Below are 18,979 nucleotides of genomic sequence, written 5' to 3' on the forward strand. Positions count from 1 at the left end.
CAGCAAACCCTAGCGAGCTCCATCCCCAGCGCCGCCGCCGCCTCCTCTGCGCCCCAAACCCTAGCTCGCCCGCAGCGCCGCGGCCTCCTCCCTCCCATCCTCCACCGGCAGCCATGGCGACGGAGCTGGCCTACGCGCCGCCCATGAAGTCGGGCAAGCTCGGGTTCGAGGGAACCCAGGAGGTGCAGCACCGCATCCGCATCACCCTCTCCTCCAAGTCCGTCAAGAACCTCGAGAAGGGTCAGTGCCCCATCCGATCCCTTCTCTTGCTTCTTCACCGTTCGTCTCCGATCTGATGCGTTTGTGCGTGTGCAGTGTGCTCGGATCTGGTGAAGGGCGCCAAGGAGAAGCAGCTCAAGGTCAAGGGCCCCGTCAGGATGCCCACCAAGGTGCTCAACATCACCACCAGGAAGTCCCCCTGTGGAGAAGGTTGGTAGCCACCTCCCTACCTCTCTGCCTGATCCCATTTTTATTTTGCCTACATGCCGTGCATCCTATCAGTTCCTGGTAGTCCATGTCAGTAAGGACGTGTCTATGGTTTGAATTGCTGGTACGTTGATGGTGGCGTGCTGAGCAGAGGATGTGAAACATTTAGACCGCTGAGGCCTTTCCGGTCTTTGATGATCTAAAAATCGAGCTTTTTAAAACTGATGCCTGGCATGCCATCAATCAACGTACTGCTTTGTTCTTGTGTATCTGAGATGCAGCTCTATTACAGTGGTAATAATGTAGAGTAGTTGCATATGAACCGTTTGTCAGCTGAGCACGTGATGTTACAAGGAGATGCTACTGAGATGTCCCATCGTTGAAGTATCTTAAACCGAGCTTTTTAAAACTGATGCTTGGTTCATTCGGTGCTAAGTTAGATTACGAGTATCGTTCTTGGTTGTTGGTCATCTGTTTGTAAATTGAAATCTATTGCACACTGAATCTAGCAGTGATCCTATCCATGACAGTTTGTCATGTGCGATGTTGATTTTCTGTTTATGTTTTATGATGGGCTGGTCAGATGATGCTGAAACAACATATTCCTGAGATTTTCTTTGAGGAATACAAAATCGAGCTTTTTAAGACTGATGGCTAGCCTGTCTTGTGATTATTTTCTTCTTTGTACCTGTTCCTTCTAGCAGGCAATGCGAGTAATGTGTTAAGTTCAGTCCTCCTCACATTTTTTAACCAGTATGGCATGATTGTAGCTTATGTTACAATTGGTTTTAACCAGTTAGCATCTTATCTTACCAAGAATGAAGCATTTGCAATTAGTAGATGGGCTGAGCAAATGATGATGCATATGATTAGTCTGATCCATTTGATGTTTCAAAATCGAGCTTTTTAAACCTGATGCTCAGCTCATCACAAATCAGTTTTCTGTTCATCTTGCTGTGCATTTTTTCTTTGAAATAAAATTTTGAGATGAACTCAGTCTAACTACTTGTTCTTGGTCTGGTAAAACAGGTACCAACACCTGGGATCGGTTTGAGATGCGGGTGCACAAGAGGGTGATCGACCTCGTCAGCTCCCCTGACGTCGTCAAGCAGATCACCTCGATCACCATTGAGCCCGGCGTCGAGGTCGAAGTGACCATCAGCGACCAGTAGTTATGCTACCCCATGATATGTGTCTTTAAATCTTTTTACAAGGGTGGAGAGACACCAGCGTACCAAGATATTTTTGAAACTTTCTGTAGTATGAGAACTGGGTTTTGTATGACTAGGTTCTTTGCTTCGTGATTCTAAGTGCCTACTGTCCTAAATTATCTGTCAATTTTCGTTCGTTGCCCTGTTGTGTGTGCCGGGTTGAATGTTTATACATGAATCGCTGTTTATCTATGAGATTTGGTAGCGTTTCCTTGATATCTTCAGTGATTTGTGTTTGACAGTGTGGAAGAGGAATAGCTGTGGTTTGGCATGGCAAGTTTGGCTTTCGCTAGGACAAACGCTCCCGTTCCAGATGTGGTCTGAGTAGGAATAGGCGCTTCTTCAAACTAGAATTACCGCATTTCTATCAGCTGGTGCAGAAGATTAGAGAGGAAATTCAATTGTGGAATTTGGCTGGAGCTGGAATTCCTTTTGACCCTGGCTGAGTCTACTTTTGTACCTCCTTTTGTTTTGTATTCCTTTTCTTCTTTTGCATCTCCTTTTGTTTTGCCGGTGCTTGCCCTCCTGGGCACTTTTGGTCCTGGTTCTCCTCTGATCAATGAATTTGGTAGCAACTTCTGAACTGTATTACATTGAAATATACAAAACAGCAGCAAAATTTGGTAGTACTTAGAGAATCCCTGCATGTTAGCAAAATTTTCTGATTATACATATTTGGATAACAAACCAGTTGATCTGAGCAGCCAATCAATAGCACAGGTTGGATAACAAAACAAAACAAAGCAATCATATATACATACTGCTTGCTGAAAAAGCAAGAAATAATTAGTGCACAATGTCCTCACCCACTCCACTAGCACTGACTAGGTAATGTACCACGCCAGATCCTCACTTGCCTAACCATCCAATCAACCTCTAACAAACAAATGGTGAATCCCCCCACGCACGCACACACACACAAACGCACACATACATACAAAACACCAGCAGGTCAATAACACACCAATCAAACCAAAGTGTGCATGAGAAAAACAGCTCCCAGACAGCCGCCTGCGACGTGCATCGAAAACATAAGCCCACGGACGGTCGTTGTAGTTAGGGTGTCGCTGGATCCTTCCACTCCTAGTTTTCATCATATTTTAGGGCGTCTCTCAGGGCGACCCCGCCCCGGCCTTGCCCTTCTTCTACCGTCTCCTCCGTGGGCCGCACGGCGTCTCTCAGGTCGATCCCACCCTCACCTTGCCCTTCTTCCACCGTCTCCTCTGTCGGCCGCACGCTGAAGGAGTTTGCTGCAATGCCCGCCTCGGCTAGCTGGAGGGTGTTGTACGCGTAAGGCCACAATCCTGCAATGGAAATCAGTACTTGCTAAGTATTTATCACTGAGAAACCACGGAAGACTCGAAACTCGATTGGTAAAGGGAGGAGGCACCGTCTGTGTCGAAAGGATATGGGAAAAATTGCAGGTAACAGAACGAGGCCACTGTGAGACCTGCAAAGGGCAACAGGAGAATAATTTTTTTTATTAATCAACTATGGGCGTCTAGAAGGTCATCTGTATAACTAATTTACGCAACAACGACAAATGGCAGACAAACCTATGATAGCTCCAGCAAACACATCTTGCCAGTGGTGCCAGTAGTCATCCACTCGAGAAACGGCAACGAGCGCAGCAGTAAGTAGAGGCAGAACAATGATGCACAGCTTTGCGATATGGCCTTTACGATCAAAAACTGCGATTTTCCCAGTTAAGTACCACGTGAGGAAGCCCAGGCCGGCGAAAGACCCTGGAATAGATTGATTATTAGCACAAGGTGAAAGAAAACAGGTTATTATATCGACGGTCTAGTTAGGTGATCTAGCCATGACCTATTTGACGCAATTGTAACAACACTACAACATATATAGATTGTACATGTGGGTAATAAAAGACAGACCCCTACTGAATTGGCCTGAAAACATATTGATTTTACCTAGAAAAATGCTTCTGATAGGACTCGCATTTCACCACACAGGGTATGTTTTGGCTGCAACCTTGAGACAAGGCTAAGGCTAGGCCAATTTTGTGGGGTCTCTAATCAAACACATGACTTATGTGCATTGTCCATTACAAGATGTATATATATACCTCCACAAAATGGTACACATGACAAACCCAATGTTTTTATGCCGTGGAGTAGTTCCAGAACTAGTTACCACACAACTACTACACCAAGCAGCAACCAAAGCATCTAAACTGAAATGGGGCACTTCCTGGTTCGCTGCCACATCGCACCAACGTAGCCAATGCCAGGCTGTCTTATGCCCAATTGTGGCCTAGCCACCCATCAGAGTTCCCCTGGTTCAATGACTGCCACTAAGGCCTTGTACAATGCAAGGTGCTTAGAGTGCTTCGGAAAATAAACCAAGTTTTTCTTAAGCACCAGTGCTTATTTCTACAGGAGGGATGCCTAATTAAGCATCTAGCCTCTACAAATAAGCACCGGTGCTTGAGGAAAAACTGGTTTATTTCTCTACTAGGCACCTTGCATTGTACAAGGCCTCCAAAGCCAGCTAACACAAGCAGCCCAACCAACCGCAAAAACACAGGTACCATCACTTATTCCCAGGTCCCAGCATGGTTTGTGTCAAAAAGGATTATCACAAGGGTGTAAAAAACAACTTCAAGTATCTAACTGAGTTTTAAAGAATTCCATAGGCATAGCTGACCAAATGCCTGACACCAGTATTACCAATTAAATGACTTACATGATGCGTGTCCACTTGGGAAGCTCTTGTGACCTTCCTTGATGACACTCTTCTCCCCATGGCACAGAACGCCAGTAGTAACATTATCATAAAGCTGAAAAAGAGTCCTTCGATGAGTTTTGGTCAAATATGGGCTCCATAGATGATAAGAACTGAACAATGAGCAGGTCAACAAAGATAAACTTGTGACTGGAAAAAGTGAAGTTCTTGGCTAGTAATCTTACATCCTTTCCATCTGGGAAACAGCGCCAGAAGAAATCAGGACGTGGTCGGCCAACTCCATCCTTAATTGCATCAGTAATCACCGCAGTTATGAGCACCGAATAAAGAATACCTACAAAAATATACGTGTTTCGAATTATTTCTTGCACATATAATATCAACATATTCATATGCCTAAGAATATGTCAGATACCCAGAATGCCATGGTGCAAATCATAGAAATTCTTCTTCTTGAAGTAAATTCCACCAAAGATGGCACAGGGTAAGACAATTCCAATGACCTGCAAATCATGTGAGTTACAAAAATGGGACTATCTTTTCGAATGGCACAAAAATGATGTAAACAATGGTAAGTCCAAAATTAGCAGCACAAGAACACACCGGAACAGCCCAAAAGGGCACAGTATTGCCCTGTAAGGGATATCTCAAGTCAGTCATCATGTCCTTCCCAACGAAACGGTGAAAAGGCTCAATTATATTCAACAATCCATCTATGACAGCAAGGAGGACAAGTATTATCCAGTCATACATGTGGAGTCTTGCAATTTTGGCTCCATGGGACTTTATAGTGTAACAGCTTAACTGTATATCTGCCATTATGTCCTATAAATAACAAAGGGAGTAAGACAAAGAATTGTTGAGTAAAGTTGCAATAGTTACAAGATAGACTGGATGTAATAAAACTATGATTAATTAAATGAAAGGTAAAAAAAAAGCAAAAAAAAAGGATTAAAAACGAAAACAGGAGCACAATACTTGCATTTCTGATGAAGACAATGTTATTCTGTTTGACTGGCTTCTGTAATAATTCTGTGTTCCTGTATTTCCTCAGTTTATTTGTACACACGATGCTCCTAGAATTCCAAATAACTTGCAACCTTGATTGGAAAATGATCATATGTACAGGCTATAGTTTCCAATTATCAAGGAGTGCGCGAAGCGTGGGCATACAAGGTTGCCATGACCCATGCCAAGATGGGACAGGTAAGTTGTTCAGCAGGTCACACATTCTTGTTGAATACTCCCTCCGTCGGGAAAAATTTGTTCCTCAAATTGATGTATCTAGCACCAAGTCAGTGCAAACTTTTTTGGGGGGAGGGAGCATAAATTAACATATTTGTGTCGTTGTAAAACCATGGACATTCTATGCTGGCAATTCGGCAATATTTACTGTAGATGACAAGTCAACAGCATGGAGATTCTCTGCAAAGCACTAGTACTAAGAGGAAGATTAGGATTCAAGGGCGGGCCAAATAACCTGGAATTTGGGGGAGGAAATCAAGCTGCTGCCGTGAAGCTCATGGGCACGTCAGCACCGTCTTGTCTCGTCTCCGAAGCTCCTGCTCCTGCTCCTGCAGCGGGAAAGCACGCCTAAAGAAATGCGCCAAGGACCCGCCCCCGCTACTGCCACGCCGCCGGCAAGAAGCAGCAGCCCCTGCCCCGCTCGCGAGAAGAACGGAGGGAGGGAGAAGAGAAAGCGAGGGACTCACTCATGTAGTCCGGCCGCCGGCGGAGGCCCAGATGCGCGCCGCCGCGCGGGTCGTCGGGAGACGAGAATCGATGGGCGGTTCGGGGTGGGGGAAAGTATCTGGGCCGTCTACCAAAGCATCCCCTGCTTATTTGCTTTCTTTAAATAAATTTCTCGAGTGTTGATTGTTTTTTTTTTTGTTCTTTTTGAGATAGCTACCCGCTCAGTTTTAAATTTCCCGAGTGGATACTAGACTTCACCAATACTCCACGTATGATAAATTGTTTATAAAACAAATTTATCCATCTACCATCGAGTCGGATGCGGATTTTTGGAACCTTGGTCTAGGCACACCCGCTTAGAAAAAAAACAATTTAAAAATAGTAAAAAAATATCTAGGCAAAATACTCGGATGTGCCGAGAGCGAGAAGGTCGGGCTTCCTTGAGAAGATGATCTTCCTATTTCGAATTATATGGATAACAGACTCAGTTCTCACTTTTATTACATCCATGAATGAAGAGATACACCACTTCCTCGAAACTGTAACTGCTCGTATCATAACAAAAAAATTGGATTTGCTTCCCCACTTCCTCGAGGGGATTCGTACATTGAATGAGGATTCTTACTATGGTACAACAAATCAATCCATTCAAATAAGTGAAACCATTAGGGTGAGTTCTCCTCATGATTGTAATAAACCCGCTTGTGGCTCTCGCCACTTTGTGGGTTGGTGCCGTCCACCTAAGCCATCCCATGTGCCATGTGGTTTCCCTACATACCAGGGTTTGTAGCTTGTTTGATGATCGATGATTTAGCTGTGGAGGCGTGCACCCGATGAGAGCATGTGACATGCTGAATATATGATTTTACTACACATAGAGGTGAAGATAGAAAATCAAAGCTGACTCGCGAAAATAGTTCTCGGAAGCAAACAATAGTCATGCAATGCGGTGGGTCAGTGTAGCACCTTCATGTCACCATACCCAACCAATAAATACCAGTCTCCCCCATGCCTCTCAACTCCAATTCCAATTTCTTATCTCTCATGTCTCCCAGTTCCAATTCCAATTTCTTATAGCAATGAGGGGTTATCCATATATCTAGAGAGTGGAGAGCAACTATTTTAAATTGTGTAGGCTTGAAATGCACCGGGAACAATTTTACGGAAACAAGGCTCCGTTTGTTACAATAGTTTATGTCGCCAACCGCATTTGATGGAGGACTTGGTGATAGGCACCGATGGGAAGAGACCTTAGCGGGCCAGCAACAATAACAGACATGTACAATCCTTGCGACAAGGTGCATTGACACTCTGACCCGACATTTAGGCATCTCTCGACCTGAGGTCACACCTCTTCTCATTAGAGTATTTTTTTGATTGGATAGAATATAGATTGCCATGTGATGCTCTTGTTTTTTTCTAAACACGAATTGGGCCACTTGCTTATGCTAATTGTCTGCCTAATTGTGTCTACTAAAAAGTAACACTAATTAAGTGCCCATAGTGTGCTTAACGCATAACGCAATAAGAATGAGCATCGATCTTCTATGTTGGTGGTGGGCTCTCCCTCCATAGGATCTCATGTTGAGATCCATACTTGAATTGTTTCATTTAGGTTGAGCATTATATGTAAAGCGTTTAATTGAGAGCCGTTGTGTCCCTTACCTAGCTTGCATGACACTGAAGCAAGCAATGCTTTCTCCTAGCAAGAATTACATGCCATTGGAATTAAATTTGAAGCAGTGAAATTTTTCCTCTCGACTAGTTTTATTGAAGCTCAAGTCAAACCTCTGTTGGATAAACATCTATTCTAGCACCGACTTCTTATGTTCTTAACAAACAAGCAATGTATTGGATGATCAACCCCATTGTAAAGCAGAACATGACACCCCTTTACATAGGGGCTCAGGAAGGCGTTATATTGGATGTGTACAGTGAGCTAATAAGACTCCATTCATATTCATCTATATGATCTGTCGTAGTTTGTTTTTTCATAGCAAACAGATGGCATGATTCCCTAGGAAAGAGTTGTCGGCATCTCAATTCAAGAAGCTAGGGAAGAATCTAGACGTAGATGTGTTGAGAGTGAGAAGGCCAGTCTTCATCGAGACAGTCTTCCTATTCTGAATTATATGAATAACAAAAATCAATCCTCACATGTATTAACTTCATGAGTGAAGATATAAACTTTCCATCGATATTATCACCACTATCAACATAAAATAACCGGATTTGTTTCCCTAGTTCCTTCGGGGGATTCATACATCAAATGAGGATTCCTACAAGGGTACAACATATCAATCCATTGAAATCAATGGAACCATTAGGGTGAGTTCTCATTATGATTGTCATCATTATGATTGTAATCATTATGATTGTAATCATTATGATTGTAATAAACCTGCTCATGCTCTTGCCTCTTTGTTGTGCTGGTGTTGACCATGGAAGCCATGGAGGCGTGTACCCGATGAGAGCCTATGACATGGTCAATATATAATTTTACAACATAAATGTGAAGATAGCAAATTAAAGCAAACTATAGAAGTGTAACCCATGCGCTAAAATAGTACCACTAGCACACAAAAGAGATACAATGCGGTGGGCACGTGGTGGCACCTTCATGTCACCATACCCAATACCAATATTCTCTAGCAACGTTGGATGGAGATCAATCTCCCTCGTGCCCCTTAGTTCCAATTCATATTTCCTCTAACAATGAGAAAACCATACATATATCTAGAGAATGAAAAGCATCCATTATGAATTGCGTGGGCTTAAAAGGAACCAGGAACAATTTTATGATGATGAGGCAAAGTCTGTTAACCACTTTGTTTCTCCAAGCTAACCTAGTAGAGAAGATGGCGATCGGCCTGGACGGGAAGGGACCTTTTGCGGGCCACAACAACCGCGGGAAACAAGTTGTACAATCCCTGTGGAATGCTGAAGTACACATTAGACTGCTCCTTGGTGCCCCAAGGTTCACTTGTTTACGACAACTGTTTCGCCTAGTACACATTAGTAGTACATGTGATTCTTAAAAAGTAGTAATAGGAGTACATGTTACAAAGTCGCACTAATTAAGCTTCCATAGCATGCTTCACACATAATGCAATAACAACGAGCATCGATCTCCTATGCAGGTGGCACACACTCGCTCTGTAGGATCTCGCATTGAGATGTTTACCTGAATTGTTTCGTTTCGGTTGAGCATTACATGTTCAAGCAGTTGAGAGTTGTGCTACTCTTTGTGCAAGCTGTACTACTTGGGCACCATTTGCTGAACCTTTTGTTACTTGGAAGCGCGGGGGAATGTTGCCTCCTTCCCTAGCTTGCATGTTGAAGATCCTCCTCGAGCAGCATTACATCCGGGTAACTGGGTGGTCATTTATTTCTTATTCAAAAAATGAATACAATGTGCACTACAACTCATTTTACCTCAAGTCCCACGCCATGCTATCTCTTCCTAATTTAATGAGTTAATTGTACGGAAGTACCACAATTGAGGCATTACATGCAGATTGGTACCACTTTTCGTAATTTTTACGTGTCAGTACCAAGTTTGGGGCGAGCCGTTACAAAAAGGTCTAAATTGCATATAAACACGTATTGATAGTGTAGACCTGTCGTCGAAGCACTGCGCCCGCTAGCCACAACGCCACAGCGACGCCGCTGATGAGACCCAGGCGGAACACTTATTACACTAGGGATGCACAAGCCACTATCATGTACGGGCCGGCTCACTAGTGTCCCTCAACCAGTTTTCTATCTGTTTTTTTAACGGGTTTTCCTGTTTCTTCATTTTTTTTCTTTTTCCCTTGTTTTGTTTTGCTGTTTTTGTTTTTGTTTATTTTATTTTATCCTTTTTCGTTTTTATTTTTGTACTTTGTTTTCAAGAAAATGTTTTGAAATCCCAAATTTTGATCATGATTTCGAAACTGTTCATGGTTTTCAAATTTTGTTCACATTTTAAAAAATGTGCTCATAATTTAAAAAATCAGTATAGATCACAAAAATGTTCAATATGTATATAAATATAGTTCCGTGTATATCACCAAAATGTTCAAGGTGTAGCAAAAAGTTGTTCAACATACATTAAAAAATGTTCAATGTATATGTAAAAATGGTTCAGAGTATATCGCAGAAAATGTTCAATGTGTATTTAATTATTGTTCAGTATATTTCACAAAAATTTTAATGTGTAATTAAAATTTGTTCATTGTACATTACAAAATGTTCAAATTATATTAAAAAATGTACAACGGTCTAAATTTTGACTTCTTTTGTCTAGCGTTGCATTTAGTTCTTAAATGTTCGTGCGGCCAAAAATAACATTTACACTCATTAGATCGACTGGCAAAGAACTGTTCCTTTCGATCGTCTGCTCTCGAATCGATCCATCGTATTTTTTGTGGAATTTTAGTACCGACTCAGTACGACGCAACGAGTGGGCTGACCCATTAAGAAAGTGCCCCGTGCGAAAGCTCGTCTGTTTAAGGCCTCGCTAAGCCCAACTGCCGGCCAAACGTTGCGAACCATTAGAAAAGAGATATCGCCTGCATACCGTCGTCGGGGAAGCCCTGGTGTCTTGGCTAGAGCGGGTAGCTGCAGAATCGCAGATCGCGGGGTTCAAATCCTACTGGCGCATGATTTTTCGTTTTATACTTTATTTGTTCAATATGCCGGGAACTTTCAAACTAGTCCGTGAAAAACTTGCGAACAAAAAAAAACCTCTCAGCAGCCTTTTTTACCGCGAAAAATGGGCATTTATGCGATTACATACAAAGCTAGGGGGTTTTCTGCAAAAAATCTGCCACATAGGCACCCGACAGGCAGGCCCCGTCAATCAGATACACTATCAATACTTATTTATACGTGATTTAGACTTTTTTGTAACGGCTAGCCTCAAACTTAGTACTGACATGTAAAAATTACGAAAAGTGGTACCAATCTGTATGTAATGCCCCAATTGTGGTACTTTTGTGCAATTAACTCTAATTTTTTTAATAATAAAGCACGGATTGACTTTGTCGGGTTCACCGTCACAATAAGCTTTTACGATTCGTATAGACAAAATTGTAATATAAACGAGGTGGTATTAATTTGGGGATGTCCTATATAAAATTGCTTTCGTTTTCTACTTCGTGCCACGTCCTACGCCGTACTGGGCCTCATGTGGTACCAATCTGTATGTAATGCCCCAATTGTGGTACTTTTGTGCAATTAACTCTAATTTTTTTTAATAATAAAGCACGGATTGACTTTGTCGGGTTCACCGTCACAATACGCTTTTACGATTCGTATAGACAAAATTGTAATATAAACGAGGTGGTATTAATTTGGGGATGTCCTATATAAAATTGCTTTCGTTTTCTACTTCGTGCCGCGTCCTATGCCGTACTAGGCCTCATGTGGTACCAATCTGTATATAATGCCCCAATTGTGGTACTTCTGTGCAATTAACTCTAATTTTTTTTAATAATAAAGCACAGATTGACTTTGTCGGGTTCACCGTCACAATACGCTTTTACGATTCGTATAGACAAAATTGTAATATAAACGAGGTGGTATTAATTTGGGGATGTCCTATATAAAATTGCTTTCGTTTTCTACTTTGTGCCGCGTCCTATGCCGTACTAGGCCTCATGTGGTACCAATCTGTATGTAATGCCCCAATTGTGGTACTTCTGTGCAATTAACTCTAATTTTTTTAATAATAAAGCACGGATTGACTTTGTCGGGTTCACCGTCACAATACGCTTTTACGATTCGTATAGACAAAATTGTAATATAAACGAGGTGGTATTAATTTGGGGATGTCCTATATAAAATTGCTTTCGTTTTCTACTTCGTGCCGCGTCCTACGCCGTACTGGGCCTCATGTGCTGAATTGCTGATGGGCTTTCTCCTTGCCTTCATAGGAGAAGCGAAAAATTGTGTGCATTAATGGATTCGAACAAACAACCTATCGCTACATCAATACGGCTGTAGCCAACAGACTAAGGCGTTGTTGTGACAAAAAAATAGCGTTAACCTTATAATCAAATAATCCCACCTCGCTTCTTCACAGCAAATTTCACCTGCTTATACATGTATATCAAAATCAATCAGCCGAACAGAACCCAAGAAATGAAATGAAGGAGGCGTGAACAGAACCAAACACAGGAAGAAGGCCAACATGATTAGCGTCTGGGTATGTGCGTCTAAAAGAAGGAAATATTGGCTAGGAAACATGCGTGTGCCCATAAAAATATGAAAAATGCATGTGCGAGCCAAGAGCCACGTCCCCATTGCCAAGGAAATAGAAGACGATAATAAACCTGACAAATATGAAAATCTGAGTCCTATCATATTTCTTTCAAAGGTGATTTTTTTACAAATATCCAACCAAAAACAATATGCATGTATTTGTCTTTTTTTATACACAGATTTTGATGAAAACTCACACAAATATACTACATTCTTTGACTTTTTGGATAAAAATATGTTTTCTAAAAATGGTCATAATGTGCCCTTGCTCCAAAGTGACTTTTTGGATTAATCACAAAGACTACGTGAAGTATGGTTTAAAAAAGGCAGCATGAAGTAAAACGATTTTTTTTGCGTATATTTGTCTTTTACAAACACAGGTTGTGATGAAAACTCACACAAATATACTACTTTTTTGACTTTTTGAATAAAAATATGTTTTCTAAAAAATGGTCACAATGTGCCCGTGCTCCAAAGTGACTTTCTGGATTAATCACAAAGCCTACATGAAGTATGGTTAAAAAAGACTACGTGGAGTAAAAAGTGGAACCACCACGTGGCATACATGATATAGTACTACCTCCTCCGTCCCAAAATTCTTGTCTTAGATTTTTCTAAATACGGATGTATCAAGTCACGTTTTAGTATTAGATACATCGGTATCTAGGCAAATTTAAGACAAAAGTTTTGGGACGGAGGGAGTATTATGGATGCATGTCAAGAGAAGAACGCATTAGGAGAAAAATTTATCCATGGTTGCATTGTTTTTTAAGTCAATCTATTGTAATAATGAAAAATTATTTCAAAAAAAATATTTTTCTCTATTGCAACACATGTAAATATTTTATAATACCTACCGTTCCCGCCATCATCTTGTATCCTGCTAGCATGAGGATGTGGTGTGGATTACCGATGCTGGCGATAGCAGCAGGCGAGCGGGTGCTGAGCCATCGTGTCATGAGGATGTGTACACGTTTGATGTGGTGCCTGCGGTGACCTTACATCTTCACAGATGGCTGTGTCGACCAGCCGCCGCCAATCAACAACATGCTTCGTTTTGTCTTCATCACACTGAGCATCATGTTGATCGTGGTGCTGGTGTTGGAGATGGACCCCTGTTGCACAGTCTTGCGACCTAAACTACGGGTACGTGATTTTTCTTCCGTTGCAACGCACGGGTATTTTTGCTAGTAAAACTAATATTGTAGGCTCATACATCATCTTGCAAGAAGACGAAGGTGCTTAGCATGTCGAAGTTGATGGGGAAGATCACGTGGGTGCACCCGGGGTCCTCGATGGTGGCTGGTACCTCGGCGCAGGTGGCCAGGGAGAAGGCCATCGCCATCTGGTGGTTGTCGTAGGCGTCGATTGCTGTCACGTTCAGCTTCTCCAGCAGCGTGATGATAATGTACTTCTAGCCTTCTCCACAGTTGCTCCCATCTATGGGCACAAGACACAGGACATGTGAGACTAAGCACCGAGGGGGAAACAGGAGGCTACAATACAAGAATAGGTGACACCTTTGCTAGTTCCGTCTGGATCCCCTATGACATAGTCAATATATGGCTTTACTACGTGTAAAGGTGAACATAGCAAATGAAAATCGGCTAGAGAAGAGAACCCCATGTGCTACACCTTCACGTCTCCCCAACCGATAAATATTGATCTCTCCAGAGCCTCTCAATTCTAATTCCAATTCCCTCTAGCAAGGGTCGACGGACAGAGATCCATCCATATATCCAGAGAGTGAAAAATGTTTGTCAAATTTATACAAGTTGAATTATGTAGATTTGAAAGGCATCGGGAACAATTTTTCGACAGCTGAACGGAGCCAGCTAATCTGATGCATCGGTACAACCATGAACAGTTGTGTAGGTCTCTTCCCGTCCAGGCCGGATGGCGTTCGGCCTGGACGGGAAGAGACCTTTGGCAGCCAGCAGCCTTGGGAGACGAGTACATTCCCCGCATGGTTCTCTTGTCTTACTCTGTGACCTGAACCCTGATATAGTCACATCGGGACATGAGTTTGAACCTCTGATTGGTAAAGTATTTGTTTTGGCTGCACTTGGTGCGTATCAAAATTTTGCTGCTGCTGCAGATTCCAACTTGTAACGTACATACTCCAACTGAGATGTAACCTGATGTAGGCTTCCTCTGATCATACGGCCGGAACCGCAGCCATTCTAACAGTAGCACCGCGCGAGAGAGAGGGCACTTGTCTTACGCTGAACTTCTTGCCGGCCACGAATGTGAAGGCCGCCGGATCGGGCGGCACTGCGAGCCAGCTCCAGTTTGAGGCGTGCACCTTGAGCCCCTCCACCTCGTGCTGGACAATCATGGTGATCGCACTGTCGTCGCGGCGCGCCTGCATGAACACACACGCGGGTTTCTGCGTCCGGCGGCACGCCGTAGCATGAGGGTTGGACGGCGTGGGCGAGCGCGCCCAGGTGCGCGTCGATGCGCTTCTCCCGGACGCCCAGGCCCTCGACCTCGAGCACGATCCCTCTCCACCGTCAGTGAAGGCGTCCCTGGCCGCCGACACGATCATGACGCTGCACATATACGGACGGACACGGCCACGCCGCCACGGCAAGGAAGCAAGAATGGATGGTGGCCTTGGTTGATTACCCGCGGAGCACGTCGTGCACCGCCACGGACACAGTCGCCGTGTCCCAGGCTTGCTCCCAGCTTGCTCTCCGGGCTCCAGCCCGCGGAGGTCCACCTTGGTAGCCCCTACACCTTGGTGACCTGACCTCCATCATCTGCTGCTGCTCTGAGCCGTCGCTCCAACCCATCGGGGTTCGCTTCTCAAGGAACGACGGAGATTGATTGTGTGACGTGCCTGATGCTTCTTGGATCTTTGCTTTAAAGCTAGCTATAGAAATACTTACAGAAATAAGCGGATGAGCTATCGGATAGGGACTGTTCATCACGTGGCACTACGAATCATGTTGGAGTTATCAAAACTTGAGCAAGTTATAATTAGGCAAGTGTAGTTAAGAAACGATCAACATATAAAGGAAAGCTGGAGGATGTATGCGGGCAGCGTTGGATGGTCGCCTCCCGCATCTGTATCCGCGTACTGGTTCCCTGTCCGCGGACGGATGCATGAGGAAATTTGCGGGTCAACATTTGAGATGCCCTAATGGTCATAGTCTTTTTTGGGGGGTAATGATCATTTTTTTTGCGGGGTGAAAGACCTTCTTTTAATCAGTCTGGATCAGGATGATCAAGGAGCATAAGTTTACAACCTCTTCAGGTGCAGATCGCAGCCAAACAGCTCTTTTAACACAGGCACGTCCTATTCTAGCTGGTTCATTACTAACTTGATTACTCTCCTTTCTAATGGCTCTAACCTTCACTTCTCTTCCACCATACATACACGCTTTAATCTCATGAACAAGGCCTGCATTTGGTGACCGGTCTGTAGACTTGTGCATGAGCATAGCAGCAGCCTCTGAGCAGTCCGTCTCCAGGATGAATGGTGCTGAGCTCCACTCCATAGCAAGGGCAACCCCTTCTCTACATGCTCTTCCAGTTCAGCTGCTAGTGCACTATTGCATGTGAACATGTGGCGGCAAGAAGAAAAAATGATATGGCCCTCAGGGCCGGTCCTGAGACTTTGGGGGCCCGGGGCAAACCTAAAACTCAGGGCCCTTCCGTGTAAATAGCAGAGCGGTAGTAATTGATATATGTACCAAATATTGCCAATAAGCACGTAAATGCATCTAAAAATCAATTTTCAGATCATATTTTTTTGGAGCGAAACATACATGCTCTTTAAATGTCATGATAACACAAAGTGCTAAAAAATTGCATCAAAGCTTGAACAGTGCAAGCTATATATGAATGATGCATACAGTGGCGAATCTAGGACGTAAATGCTGGGAGGCTCAACTTCAAGGATACTAATTTTTTTGGTGTCGGAAGCCATTTTATGTGCTGCACCTAACTACTAGTGCGCTGATCATTGGTGATGTTTTTTTGCGTGGCAAATTTTAAGGGTACACTAGAGCCCGTTGAAGCCTGTTGAGTAGAATCGCCCCTGAATGCATATGAAGATAGATTACATAATTAGCGTAGATCCAGATTCCAAAAATCCACACCATACACGTAGAACACTAATATAGCACAACGGACCGCGCTACATGTTGCGTGTGACAGGGCAAACACCAGTTGTACTCCCTCGTTCCAAATTACTTGTTTTGGATTTATTTAGATACGGATGTATCTAGACTCATTTTATTGCTAGATACTTCTGTATCTAGACAAATCTAAGGCAGGTAATTCGAAACGGAGGGAGTAGGAATTATGGGGCTCTTCTAGACCTATGCCTGTGAATCTTCCTAGATGACCACGGTGGGTGATGGAGCAAATCGCGTCACACAACGCAAAGAATGAGCGAACGTGAACCCAGTTTAAATCTAGATAGATAGATATGCTGATATGACATGGGGAGTGATAAGTTGAAGATATGATATACCTCGATTGGTCAGATCTCGGTGATAATGCGATGTGAATTTGCGTCTGGCTCCGGCAGGAGGCACTTGACGGCGTGCGTGCGCGTCCAGCGTCTGGAGACCAGAGAGCATAGCCGGGTTCGTCCGCGTGCTGCACTCCGGCGAAGGTTCGTCCAGCGCCGCCAGCAACTCGCCTCGCGACCTGGGCCATGGGATAGGGATCGTCAGGATTTGCCCTTGGAAGAAACCTTTTTTTTAGGCAAGCCCTTAGAAAGAACTTACGATTGCAGCGTGGACTCCTGTCTCCCAGGCCCATAGGCTCGCCCAGCGTGTGCGTCCCTACGGGCTAAGCCGAGAGCTCCTATTGGACGCTCTTTGCGTCAAATTGGCGGCCAGACGCACAGGGGCAGCTCGACTGGGCCGGCCCATGAAGCTTCACCGCGGGACGAAAAATATGGCAAAGGTTCGTCCGCGTGCTGCACTCCGGCGGAGGTTCGTCCAGCGCCGCCAGCAAGTCGCCTCGCGACCTGGGCCATGGGATAGGGATCGTCAGGATTTGCCCTTGGAAGGAACCTTTTTTTAGGCAAGCCCTTAGAAATAACTTATGATTGGAGCGTGGACTCCTGTCTCCCAGGCCCATAGGCTCGCCCAGCGTGTGCGTCCCTACGGGCTAAGCCGAGAGCTCCTATTGGACGCTCTTTGCGTCAAATTGGCGGCCAGACGCACAGGGGAAGCTCGACTGGGCCGGCCCATGAAGCTTCACCGCGGGACGAAAAAGATGGCAAAGGTTCGTCCGCGTGCTGCACTCCGGCGGAGGTTCGTCCAGCGCCGCCAGCAACTCGCCTCGCAACCTGGGCCATGGGATAGGGATCGTCAGGATTTGCCCTTGGAAGGAACCTTTTTTTTAGGCAAGCCCTTAGAAAGAACTTACGATTGCAGCGTGGACTCCTGTCTCCCAGGCCCATAGGCTCGCCCAGCGTGTGCGTCCCTACGGGCTAAGCCGAGAGCTCCTATTGGATGCTCTTTGCGTCAAATTGGCGGCCAGACGCACAGGGGCAGCTCGACTGGGCCGGCCCCTCCTATTGGATGCTCTTTGCGTCAAATTGGCGGCCAGACGCACAGGGGCAGCTCGACTGGGCCGGCCCCTCCTATTGGATGCTCTTTGCGTCAAATTGGCGGCCAGACGCACAGGGGCAGCTCGACTGGGCCGACCCATGAAGCTTCACCGCGGGACGAAAAAGATGGCAAAAAGCAAAGGCAGGCACGACGAGGATTCGAACTTGAGACTCAATGCTTTTGACCGCGCGCACCTGGCCAACCCAGTAGACTGGTACAGTTGGTTCAAGCGCAGCGCATAGCTTAAAGATAAAGCTGACTTGTGAACAGGAACAAATTACTATAGCGAACCCGAAATTACTTGTTGTATTGATTTTTTTAAACTATACTTTCTTTCAATGTGTCTCTTTAAACAAGTGCGCACCTTTTTTGAATTGATGAAAAAAATAGAGACAGGAACATTTTTCGAATATGTGAACAAAAAAATTGAAAAGTCAGAAATTGTTTTTGTGATAATGTGAACCACCTTTTCAATTTGTGAACAAATTTTAAACCGTGTGATCAAATTATGAAATTCCGAAGAAATTTGTAACCGCAAACATGTTTTGAATTTGCGAACAAATTATGATATTCCAAACAAATTTGAAACCGCAAACATTTTTTGAATTTTTGAATTTTTTTTTGAAAAATGGAACATTTCATGATATTCCGAACAAAAATTCATACAGCGAACATTTTTTTATTTGTGAACAAAAAAATAAAAATTGAATATTTCATGAAAGTATGAACAAAAGTTTAAAACCATAAACATTTTTTGAAATTCTTGAACATTTATAAAATTTCTATCCAAATTTTGAAAACGTGAACATTTTTTGAAAATGCGAATAATTTTTTGGAAAACACGAACAATTTTCGAAAAATGGAACAAATGTAAAATTCCAAAACTTTTTTGAGAATTTGAACAAATTTGAAAATGCAAACATTTTTTGAAAATCACATGCAAATTTTGAAAAATGACAGCAAATGTGAAATTCCATTTTTTGGAAAATTTGAACAAGTTTGAAAACACGAACATTTTTTGAAAATCACGAACAAATTTTGAAACACCAAACACATTTTGAAACACCAACAATTTTTGTACATTTTTTTGAAAAGAAAAAAATGTTTATTGAAACATGAACA

The 18,979-nt window shown here is 43.6% G+C and overlaps 3 protein-coding genes, 2 non-coding genes and 2 pseudogenes across 9 annotated transcripts in view; 5 read left to right on the plus strand and 2 right to left on the minus strand.

The window, feature by feature from the left end:
• The window catches only part of LOC147986930 (G-type lectin S-receptor-like serine/threonine-protein kinase At1g11330), a 216,382-nt gene that overhangs the window by 94,920 nt on the left and 102,483 nt on the right, over positions 1–18,979 (minus strand). The gene's annotated exons all lie outside the window — the stretch shown is intronic.
• Positions 2–1,853, plus strand: LOC125539852 (small ribosomal subunit protein uS10). The gene is made up of 3 exons (XM_048703375.2): positions 2–240; positions 316–429; positions 1,456–1,853. The coding sequence occupies exons 1-3, from the start codon at positions 114–116 to the stop codon at positions 1,596–1,598; spliced, it is 384 nt and encodes a 127-aa protein (XP_048559332.1). The 5' UTR covers positions 2–113; the 3' UTR covers positions 1,599–1,853.
• On the plus strand, positions 572–657 carry LOC125541813 (small nucleolar RNA SNORD36; annotated as a pseudogene).
• On the plus strand, positions 762–845 carry LOC125542021 (small nucleolar RNA SNORD36). Its single transcript, XR_007297806.1, has one exon. It is a non-coding gene; the product is annotated as a small nucleolar RNA SNORD36 (small nucleolar RNA).
• Positions 1,004–1,083, plus strand: LOC125542020 (small nucleolar RNA SNORD36). The gene has a single exon (XR_007297805.1). It is a non-coding gene; the product is annotated as a small nucleolar RNA SNORD36 (small nucleolar RNA).
• On the plus strand, positions 1,274–1,348 carry LOC147986934 (small nucleolar RNA SNORD36; annotated as a pseudogene).
• Positions 2,364–6,210, minus strand: LOC125539850 (lipid phosphate phosphatase 2). 2 transcript variants are annotated; one of them, XM_048703371.2, is made up of 9 exons: positions 6,056–6,210; positions 5,824–5,917; positions 4,947–5,168; positions 4,759–4,846; positions 4,568–4,677; positions 4,344–4,437; positions 3,194–3,382; positions 3,028–3,087; positions 2,364–2,941 (listed from the first exon to the last, which is right to left on the minus strand). In XM_048703371.2, exons 3-9 carry the CDS (start codon positions 5,160–5,162, stop codon positions 2,721–2,723), a joined length of 978 nt encoding a protein of 325 aa, XP_048559328.1. In that variant the 5' UTR covers positions 5,163–5,168; positions 5,824–5,917; positions 6,056–6,210; the 3' UTR covers positions 2,364–2,720. The 2 variants fall into 2 exon arrangements, with proteins under 2 accessions (XP_048559328.1, XP_048559329.1); XM_048703372.2 differs by having other exon boundaries at positions 5,824–5,911; positions 6,056–6,172.

Source organism: Triticum urartu, chromosome 2A (assembly GCF_056163025.1).
Source record: "Triticum urartu cultivar PI428250 chromosome 2A, HENAU_Tu73, whole genome shotgun sequence".
In the NCBI taxonomy this organism is placed as follows: Eukaryota; Viridiplantae; Streptophyta; class Magnoliopsida; order Poales; family Poaceae; genus Triticum; species Triticum urartu.